An 11,512-nucleotide genomic window follows, 5' to 3' on the forward strand; every position below is an offset into this window, starting at 1 on the left:
CCTCCTATTGCAACGCTGCTGAAATACACTGAATAATTTCAAACATACCAAACGGTCATGCATACTGTGTACTATAAACACTACGAAAACAACACTGGTGTACGCTTAATATACGGCGCATGCTTTGTTCTCTACATGGTGCATTACACTGCAAGTGGTTGAACAGTTAACCTTCTCATTCCCTGTAAATATGAAAGTATGTAAATATGAGGATCTAGTGTGTCAGCAGGTGGTCTCCCTTTAGCAACTCTACAGTGTATGCTGCTGTAGGCTTCTGGTGGTGTATGTGAGTATTCCAAGAACCTGGTTAGATTCATCTTCAGGTAGTGGTAAACCATCTAATAGAAGAGCTAGAGTCCTTATTTTATTGACTGGAGGATGCCTGCAGGCTGTCTATTAGCAGGTTTACCACTTTATGTAGCTTAACTTAGGCAGGTTTATCACTTAGCTATGTTCTTGGAATACTAGTGAACAGGGCTCTAAATTAACTTTTTCCACCACCAGCCAATTTGGCTAGTAGACATTTTTTCTTACCAGCCAAATGGAAGGTCAACTAGCCATTTTTTTATCTCACCAAAATAAACCATGCGTTAATTATGTTGCTTTTAATTATTCCATTAAACTATATCCTCAACACAGATAAACAATATAAACATTATACTCAACATATTTCACTGTTCAGTTTATTCTATAACTATTTAGTAATTATTTTTATTACCTGCATTTTCATGATTTTTTATTCAATTTCCTCTGAAAACAGTGAATTGCATCACACATGCCTTTCACATACCAGACCTACGCTGGACCATAGCCAAACACTAGCCTATTACACCATCACTCAAACCTCACATGCAGTATAGGCCTACACCTCACACAAAAACAGCATGCCTTCAACACACATGTTGCACACATACCAGACTTTCAACATACACTAGCCAAACACTACAAAACCTCATATCCCCCACACAGTATCACTTAAACTTCACACACTAGGCCAAATGCCATGGACAATGCACAGAAGAGAGGGGTGGGGAGGAGAAGAGGAGGACACACACACACACACGCACACACACAGCCAACTCAGTGCGATGTGTATGATGTCTGCATTGTGTGTTTCTTTATGCTGCTGCTGCTGCTGCTTCACACCTTTAGGTTCCTGCAGGATTAATACTTGCTTCACTCTAATATCATGCGCTTGGAATGACAATAATTTAGGCGACGCTATGTCTAAACTAGTATACATCCAATAACATCACGGAGACCACCAGCTTACTTTGCTACTTTCATAGCGTCGCTAGTTTTTTGTTACCGTTTTTTTTTTTCACTTACTCGTTCATCCATGTCAAACTCGTGCATGGTCTTTCCGATGGCGTGGGCATTATTAGGAAACGACAACTCCATCGTGGGTACGGTAGTTGCGAGGACCTCGCAAATATCAGACGACTTCTGACAGCAGGGGGGCTACACGGTTTTGACAGACAGCTGTCATGCTCCTCCACTCATGCCGTTTTCGCTCCACCACCACCACCACTCCATTTCAGCGTCACTACAGTTGCAAGTTGCATTCGCCGACACATTACCTTTCTCTAACCACTGCCACATTCTTTTTCAGCCGTCCAAAAACCTACAAAACCGAAGTAATCCGCGCTAGTCCGCTCATTGAAAATATTTGATCAACAGTAGTTCCAGCGCGGGCATCTAACACGCAGCCAATGAATGTGAAGCTGCGTTATTGTGATTAACGGCCAGCCAATGGGTGTGGGCTACATCATGACGGTAGGCCTAATGTTCATGGGTAATGTAGGCGCCGTTTTACGTTCATCAGACGGCAGTCAGCCACAGATCTGTGCTGGCAGCGGTTTTGACGTTCGGGCGCGCGCTAGAGTCTACCGGCCAATTTGGCTAGTGGATGATTTTTTCTACTAGCCAAAATTGATTTTCACCCGCATTTGGCGTGTTGGCGTGCGTTAATTTAGAGCCCTGCTAGTGAAAGTGAAAAGTGAAAGCCCATTGGGAAACTCCAACTCCCATTGTCATTGTGACACAGCACTCCACAGCACACAAGTGAACACTGCACACAGCGAAATTGCATTCATGCCTCACCCGTGCAAGGGGGCAGCCCTCAGTGGCGCCTCATGTGGAGCAGTGCGGTGGGACGGTACCATGCTCAGGGTACCTCAGTCATGGAGGAGGATGGGGGAGAGCACTGGTTGATTACTCCCCCCACCAACCTGGCGGGTCGGGAGTCGAACCAGCAACCTCTGGGATGCAAGTCTGACGCCCTAACCGCTCACCCATGACTGCCCATTGGCACTGGGGAGGTGTTTAGATGTGTGTGGAGTGGCACTGGGGAGGTGTTTAGATGTGTGTGGAGTGTGGCATTGAGGAGGTGTTTGGATGGAGGAGGGAGGAGGGAGTGGGGGGAGGTATTGTGGAGGTGTTGAGATGTGTGTGAAGTATGTGTGTCGTACCGTTCTGCTCTTGCCGGCGTGCTTGATGCTGTAGAACATGGGCCCCAGCTCAGCCAGCCACTCCCCGTCCACCGCTGTCACACACTGCATGTACTCCTGCACGCCAGCACAAAGAAAACACACGTTAGACACAAACACACACTCACAGCACATGCGTAGCAACTTGGATAGCACAGGAATTGAGCTTTGACAACAACGGCATGACTGAAAATAAGATCTTTCCATGCACAAAAAAAGTTACCGATGGATAAATGAATGTAAACTTCGAAAAATGTATCAACAAAATATCTTTGTTGTATGTATCCATATTTTAAAGGCTGCTGTAAAGGTCTGTGCTATGTTAAGCACAATAAAAAGCACTGTACATAAAGCTGAAGCACTGTACCTTGGTGGTCATGACCAGCTCGTGGTAGGTGATGTAGTCGGGCGTGTAGCCCATCCCGAACAGAGAGCTGGTGGGGTGCAGGTGGCACGGCATGCCCGTCCGCACATTCACATACTCACCGATGCCCTGCAAACACACGCACGCACGCACGCACACGCACACACACACACAATTTATATAGGGATACGGACCTAGATAAATAATCATCTCATATATTGTATTGAATGTAATTTAAAAATGAATAACTAGGCTTTACAAGAAGCTTGTCCAATAGGTTTACACAAATAATGACACAGCAAATACCGGCACAGCAATACTAAGCAGTTTTTGTAGTCATTAAATTGGAGGCAAATTTGTCTCTCAGAGAACTAAGGGGGGAAACAAATTGCTTTGTGCAGCTTTAGCCCATGGAGAGAACCTGCAGTGAATTCAGAAGGATCCTTTCACACCGCAAGTTGAGGAACCACTGCAATGATTTTGGAATCATCATATACACAGGCCAGATAGTACGGAAATCATGAGCTTACATAAGAAAAACCTCACGGCTATGACTAGATATTTGTTTTATTTTTGCAGTATCAGTCAAGCCTGAAATCAGGCTGAACACCATCAGCCCTGTATCCACTTCATTACCACGCGCAATAACCCTGTCCATTTCAACGTTGTTATTTTTCTTTTGGTCTGTTAATTCCTCTTAGGTCACAACACTTCTGAATGATTTAGCATTAGCAACTGCTAATCAAATAGAAATAGTGCGGCCGTTGCAGTCGTGGATAATTAAGTGGATACAGTAAAGCTGGTGTACCTTGAGGAACTGAGGTAGCCACAGTAAAGCTGGTGTACCTTGAGATAGTGAGGTAGCCACAGTAAAGCTGGTGTACCTTGAGATAGTGAGGTAGCCACAGTAAAGCCTGGCTCAAACTACGCGACTATCGGCCCGATTCTCGGCTGAAAACCCCCGTTACGACTATCGCTGGAACGTTACCACCCAGGACCATCGCAAGCGATTGTCGGGGAAGATGTCCTCGTCGTGGGCGACGTTCTAAGATAGAACTTTAGCAGCTCAAAGAGTCGCTGATCGCAAGTCGTAGAAATCAAACACTGTTTGATATTTGCGACTGGAAATAGAACGTCGGGCATTGTCTCGGTGGCTGCGAGCAGCGATAAGATTGACAGTTGCGATTCTCTTCTAGTGTGCGGTGCACCCCGACGTCAAAATCGGACACATAATCGCTAGTCGTGTAGTTTGAGCCAGGCTTAAAGCTGGTGTACCTTGAGCTTGGCGGCCTGGTGGAAGTAGGCAGCACAGATGCACTTCCTGATGATGTCCCAGTCAGAGCCGCAGGACACCATGTTCATACGCTGCTGCACCATGATGTCCTTCAGCTGGGCTCGCACCTCTCGCACCTGCAGAACACACACACACACACACACACGCACACACACACACACACACACACACACCGCGCACGCACGCACACGCACGCACACGCACGCACACGCACGCACACACACGCACACACACGCACACACACGCACACACACACACGCACACACACATTATATACTTAAATTACATTAGGGCCTATATACTCATTTTTTTAGACCTGAGAAGAGACAATACCACAAGCATGGCCACAAAATAACACAGAACAAGAGATCTACAGTAACTCCCCCTAACTCTACCACATCTCAGTCTGGGTTAACTAGTCTCAGCCCTTTTTGCAGGCAGCAAGGATCACTAACTCTTATGCAGTTAAAATATCTTAAGTGGTGGAAATTCCCTAATCTTGTATCAGCAAAAATTTTGATGGCATTAAACTACAGAGCATTCTTAACATTGAATAAGTTACCGTTTACCGATTTTGGCAGGTGTACAGTAAGCAGATCAGGGGTGCATTTCTCAACATCGTCATTGCTAACCAAGTTAGCAACTTACTTTATTGTAATGCTATTTCTCATAGGCAACCAACAAAGTTGCTAACTTTTAGCAATGATGCTTTCGAGAAGCAGGGTACAGTTTGAGAGTACCTTGCGCATGGCCTTGGTGTGGATGAAATGCTCGTTGCACCAGATGCTGGAGTAGTTGTTGTTCTTCCACTGCAGGTAGACGTTCAGGTATGTCAGATGATCGCTCTCGGGCACCGCAAACTTCTCCCTCACCTGGTCGCTCTCCTCCTCTCGACCCTAAACAACAATATCAAAAACAAGAAAGTTTTCTATGCTAGTATCGAGATGCAATTCACTGCATTAGATTTGATAATGTACTGAGTTGTCAGTGGTTGCACATGGAAACATATAATTGCTGCACAAGGTGCGGTACCCAGTGTTGCCAGATGTGTGTGATCAAATCCCGCCCAAAAGGTCATCAAAAACCGCCAAAATGCGCTAAATTCCGCCCAATTTCAACAAATTGCATCGATTTCTATGGGCACAAAACTGCAGAAAAAACGCCAAATGGTCCATTTTCCCCATTTTTACCCGCAGACGACCATTCCAAGTAGCCCGGGTAACCGCCCAATCTGGCAACACTGGCAGTACCAATATTCTTCCCCCTGGAACTTGTAGACTAGGCAAGTTAATTGTTCCTAAAACCAACGTCTGTGTTATCAAAGCTCAGCTGTCATCAGAAGCTGGATACACCCCTGCACCAGCTCCAACACCCAAGTGCATTTCACCTAAAAAGTTGCTCATCAGCAGGCGGCCTATAGGCTACCCTCGTTGTTGAATTTAAAAAACAACCCTGTCAAATTCATAACCGCTGCCAAAAATGTGTGAAGTGTAAGTTCATGAATTCTATTTATATCTATATCATTTGGGTCTTTTTCTCATCCTCATTTAGAATAATATTGTGGTGTTAATCTCTCTAAACATCTTTTCATCTAATGCCAAAAATAAATCAATGTGTTATTTGTATTCCAAAAAAGTGGCATATGACAATATTTTCTTTCTTTCTAACAAATCTGGTTATACGGTACACATTAGTCGCATATTCAGGTAAAAGTTATAAGCAGAGCCTAGGCCTACTAAAATAAGGGAGGCCTAACAATGAATGGAAGGAGACATTTATTTTAAGCCATCATAAGTTATTTTGCACTCTGATGAAAAACAAATTTAAATAAAGTAAATATAGACCTAGACCATAATTATATGCACTGAAAAGGAGAGGGGGCAAAATTAGGCCCTTAGTGTCATTCATTTGGCCCAGGAGGTCATTTCAAATGCCTATAAAATAAACCAATGATATATAGCAATTTTGTGATTCACACAATTTGTGAGTGGCCTGCAGTGTAGCACACAAGTGCATCATTAGTGATATGTCTACCTACTCAGAATATGTACAGGCCCATTTGAACCCCAAGATATGATGAAGGCCAGAGAGAATACATGAATCTAGAGAGCAATGATAGGCTTCTCTTCAGGCGATGACATCATAAATGAGGCAGCATATGAAGTAGAATCTTCAAACTAGAATGTTCGTGGCAGAATGTTCAAACTAGAATGTTCAAACTAGAATGCTGTTGTTCAATCTCACTTTACTGAAAGTACTGAGAGAGAACAGCTGCTTTTCTTTGTTTCTGATACTGAACATTTCAATGTCAGAGAATTCAGGACATCATTTAGTGAAAATGTCACAAAATGTTGGATTTTGCAACAAACAAGGTAGGCCTATTGTTTAATTCTTTGTTTTTAAAAAATAAAATAAAACAAATCTAGAGACTAGAAAGAGATAAGTAAGCAAATAGTTTCAGTATAGTTTCAGTCTTGAATTCCTTAAACAGTAGCTTAAACAACTAGTTACCAATATCCACAATAAATAACATTGTGAACATTGGGGGCATAGACCGCTAAAAGTGTGTATATTTATGTTACCAATATACACAATATAAATATACACACTTTTAGCGGTCTATGCCCCCAATGTTCACAATGTTATTTATTTCTATGTGATACTACCACAGATTTTGTAAGAGACTACTACTGTTCTGTCCTTATCTGCGTGTTTAGCAGTGGTGCGTAGCCTACAGACTTGACAGGCAGCTAAACTCGTGTCTCAAACTTGGCGTTTATTGTCCTTGTCAGAAACAACGTGTACAACTGTAACTGTAACTGCAACTGCAACTGAATAACAAAAACACTTATAAGGCGTCTGCCTGGAAACCTGCGCCATTACAACAATCGTGTAGCCATCTGCGCGAGAAAAAAATGTGAAACCATCACTTTATATTACTTCAGCACATTGCAGGTAGATTGACTACATATTCACGCTAATAACAAACGATAACAACAGAATAGGGTTACGTCGTGTGATATACGGGACGAACGTCAGCATCATCGTAAGGTAAAGCTAAATATAGGGTTAAGATAACGCATAGAACAGCGCTCGTGAAGTTTCTAACGCTGACAAAATAAATACAAGTAATCTACATATGTAGGTATTAAACGCTTGTGAAACACTTACAGACATTGCTGCCTTAGAGAGTTAGAGAGGACACTAGGACTATCTTCAACAACTACCGGTACTCATTACGTGAAGCTTCTTCAGATATTATTTTCATCAGCAAGAGTGTACGGCGGCTGCCATAGAAACAGGCACGCGCAACGAGGACTCCACGTCAAAATAAGAGCACGAACATGTCACTCGACCAAAGAAAGTGGATCCACCTTCTTTGACTCGACTCTGCATTAAACACACCGACATACCGGCAAAACACCAACAAATATCCAACTTAAGCTTCATGTTTCATGACAGATCATTCCCTCTATATCAGTCCAAAACCAGGGGCAGAACAACTACACACTAATTAGAATGTCATACTGGGACAATGAAAAAAAAAGGTCACTACAATTACCGACTTTTTTCTCTTTTTTTGACAGAATGTCACAATAGAATTTTTTGAAAAGCACAACAAATACCTCTTTTAATGTATGTTCTCTAGATGTCTTCTGTTGACCAGTCTTACGCTTTAAATGTCTGTATGTGTACTGTCTATGTCTATACTATCTCTATGTCCATACCTAAAGTATGTCTACGTATTTCTGCATGGGAAAGTAAGAAACGTAATTTCAAATTCATTGTATCACCCGTGCATGTAAAGAAATTGAAAATAAAACCGACTTGACTTGCTCAAGGTTTTTTAATATATTGTATATCTTTCTTTTCTAGATGGCGCCTTGTTGACTAGCAAGCCCCGCTCTTCCGGCTACCGTGAGGTCTCCAAACCAATCGGCATGGGCTTCTATCACAGCCTGGACAGCCATCAGCTTGCTGCCATTGGAGATCTTTCTCTGATATGGTGTCTTCAACCACAGTTTGCCCTGATGGAAGAGGAAGTTGTCTCAGGAGATGAAGTTGCTCCAGAATCGAGCTGTGGCCAGGTCCTGTCACAACCTTCTCCTCTGACTCCAGCATCACTTGACGTCTCCAAGGCCATTTCTCCCTCAATGAGAGCAGAGAGGGAGGCTATGAAGACGAGGGAGGCTCAGCAGCAGCAAAGAAAGGAGGCGGCTAGGGTCACCACTAAAGGCCTTGATGGCAGTCAGCTTGCTGACCGTGTAAATGTTGTGTACACGGATAACGGAGATGCATCTGGCGTGCCTGTACATGTCTATGTCTCTCGCTCAGAGAGGGCAAAGAGATCGGCTGTGAGCGCAAGAAAAAGGAAGTGTGACACCCGCTGCAAGGAGGATCCTCCAAAGAAAATTAGGATCCTTGCGGTGGCTGCACCCAGACCACTCAACGGCAGCAACAAACCTGGATCTTCTCTGCTGAAAATCTGCCAGAAAAGGGATCCAGGAATGCCTCAGCTTGCCCAAATCAGCATGGAGCAGTGAAAGCAGGAAGGTCCATCCATAGTGGCCACAAGGCTGTCTCTGGCAAGAGGGGGCACAACTACCCTGCGTTACAGCCTGGCACTAAAGCCACTCAGCCAGCTCCTCGTAGGGGCCTTGTCCCTTCTACCATAGCGAGGCGTAACAGCGGAGTCAGATGACGGACTATTTGATGGACATTTTTGGCTAATTATTAAGAAACATGTATTTGATCAATAATCATATGATGATGATGACTTATTATTATTATTGCTGTTGTTATTATTATTATTATTATTATTATTATTATTAAATTTGCCATATTAACCCATCACTGTGTGTATGTGTTCTTCAGATGTAATACTGGCCATTCAATGCTAGAATAATAATGACTGACTCATATCAACACCAGATGGCAGCACTGGTACTTCTTTGTGAGTAGTGAAATGGTTTAGGACAGTGGTTTTCAAAGTGGGGGCAGCGGCAAGTAGGCAGGAAAAGCATGGCATAACAAAATTAAAGCCGCAAGCAGCGATGACGGGCCCTTGCACCAACGATGCAGGGCCGGGGCATGCCGCCAACGCCCCATCAACATTTTTAGTTTGTCTAAGCGAGATACAATTGACTTGACACACAATTTACCAACTTTCATGCAACATGCACTAACACAAATGCTGCAGAAATGTGTGTGCACGCACATACACACAGAGACACACACAGACACACAGATATGGTGTAGGTGAGACGTGATGGAGGGCTTACTGTACCTTGGGCCGGTAGAAGATGGCTGGTACAGACAGCATGGAGACGATGATGAGGATATCGGCGCTGCAGCCCATGTCACATGACACGATCAGCATCTTGGACAGAGCGGGGTCCAGGGGGAACTCCACCATCAGGCGGCCCGTAGGGGTGAGGGACCCTGAGCCAGAGAGAAGAAGAAGACACAGCGTAGGAGTCAGACACAACACTGGATACATGCCATTGACATGCACACACTCATACCATTTTGTTGCCTTTACAGGTTGAAAGCAGAATGTCATAATGGCTCATGAACAGCAGATGGCGCCATTCCAAAAAACACAGACATGGTGGCTGACTACCTCGAACAACCCTAACATGCTTATCATTTTTTACAGCAAGGCCTTGGTCATATCTACAACTTTGTCTAAAACAATCAGGCTTCTAGTACACATACAGGAATGGAGGGAACTGATCCTGTAGGTGGTGGAAGTTACATTTCAGTGGGGAAAAAACACTGAGAATATTGAAAAGGTCATGGCAGTGTGGGGCTCTTTGTTTTGAAAATGGCTGGAAACCAATGAGTTACTACAGCAAACGTCAAAGCGCAACTCTTCTGTTAAATAAAAGGCAACAAACTGCTCTTTTAGGGATTTAGTAGATGAATTAACTTGCATGCACCAAAATAAGGACTAGTCAAAGCACACAGAGACGCGCTGTGTAGACACTGTGTCACCCCCACCTGTGTTGTCGAGTGCCCCCAGGATCCAGAGCTGGTACATGGAGTTGAGCATGTTGTCCTCGGGCGGCGGGTCCATGAAGTGGAAGAGCAGCAGGTCCTGCACCCCCAGGGACTTGAGCAGCAGCACCACGTTGGCCAGGTTGGTGCGCTGGATCTCCGGGATGGTGGTCGTCAGCATCTCGTTCTTGTAGGCACTCTGGGTGTACAGCCTACGAGGAGGGAAGATGGGGGTAAAAGGGGCAGAAATGAAGATGAAAGTTCAGGTAGAGAGCCAAACATCTTTTTCTAGCGGGCACCCTGGGTGCAGTCAGCAGGAGGGGAGATGGTAACAAAAAGAGAGTTTTAAGAAGAAGATTCAGGAAGAGACAGAATCTTGTTCTTGTAGGCACGCTGGGTGTACAGCCTGCAGGTAAAAAGATGACAAAAAGATATGAGATGAATATTTCAAGACATGAAGATGAGATTAACTGAGGGAGAAAAATGTCTCATTCTTGTAGGGCAGGGCACAATTTACTGTACAACCTACAGCAGGGAAGAGGACACAAAAAAAACAGGGAAAAAGGCAGAGTTGAAAATGGAGATTCAGGTTGAGAAAGACATCTCTTTTCTTATAGGCACTCTGAGTATAAAAGCCTGTAGCATGACAGGAGAACTGGAAAGACAAGAAAACACAAACAGTGAGATTCTGAGGGGCAAAGAACCATTACATTACATTCAGCAGAGCTGCAACCCTAACCGTTAGGCCACAGCTGCACCTACATTTGGGCAGAGATGGAAATAGGAGGGGTAGACCCACGCAGACAGGCATGTGGGGAAAAATATATATTTTTTAAATAAAAAATAACATGCAGATTATTTTCCTATAAAGAAGATCAAGCCCCTGCCATGTACAAGGAGTTTCTCCTTAGTTCACTTATGAAAGTGCATGCAGGTAGTCTGAAGCCTGGCACCCCCATAAACCCCATAAAAAACATCCCCAGCATGGGGCTTGTATGTTAGGGACTTTACCAACACCCATATGGGCAGGATGGGTGTACCACACCAAAGCGTCCCCCCTCCCTATTCAATTCACCGGCACTACCCCTGTGCTTTTTGGCAAAGGCCACCACAGAGCCCCGTTTGACAATCAATGAACGGCTGTACCAAAAAGCAGCTTTTTGTATGGGGGAGTGCTTAAATTCTCCTTCTTATTAGGCGTCACACCTAAGGGGGGCTGTGGCAGGGAGATAGGTCTGAGGCGACCGCGGCAGCTTTTCTGCAGCCATGTCCTGGTGATTGCCTAATCTCTCTGAAGGAGAGGCTCCATGGGGCGAAGCGGCTGTATGAAGTTATGTATATGAGCTAGCTGCCCGTCTCTTCTCC

General features: G+C 44.3%; 1 protein-coding gene across 1 annotated transcript in view; it reads right to left on the reverse strand.

Moving 5' to 3' along the window:
• Window positions 1-11,512, reverse strand: part of dhx38 (DEAH (Asp-Glu-Ala-His) box polypeptide 38) — a 47,387-nt gene that overhangs the window by 9,234 nt on the left and 26,641 nt on the right. Inside the window, exons 20-25 of the mRNA XM_063188636.1 lie at window positions 10,151-10,359; window positions 9,435-9,589; window positions 4,888-5,043; window positions 4,129-4,263; window positions 2,857-2,982; window positions 2,472-2,567 (exon numbers count right to left, since the gene is read on the reverse strand). Of these exons, the coding sequence (XP_063044706.1) occupies window positions 2,472-2,567; window positions 2,857-2,982; window positions 4,129-4,263; window positions 4,888-5,043; window positions 9,435-9,589; window positions 10,151-10,359 (877 nt within the window). The remainder of the gene's footprint in view (window positions 1-2,471; window positions 2,568-2,856; window positions 2,983-4,128; window positions 4,264-4,887; window positions 5,044-9,434; window positions 9,590-10,150; window positions 10,360-11,512) is intronic.

This window comes from Engraulis encrasicolus, chromosome 22, assembly GCF_034702125.1.
Source record: "Engraulis encrasicolus isolate BLACKSEA-1 chromosome 22, IST_EnEncr_1.0, whole genome shotgun sequence".
Lineage (NCBI taxonomy): Eukaryota > Metazoa > Chordata > Actinopteri > Clupeiformes > Engraulidae > Engraulis > Engraulis encrasicolus.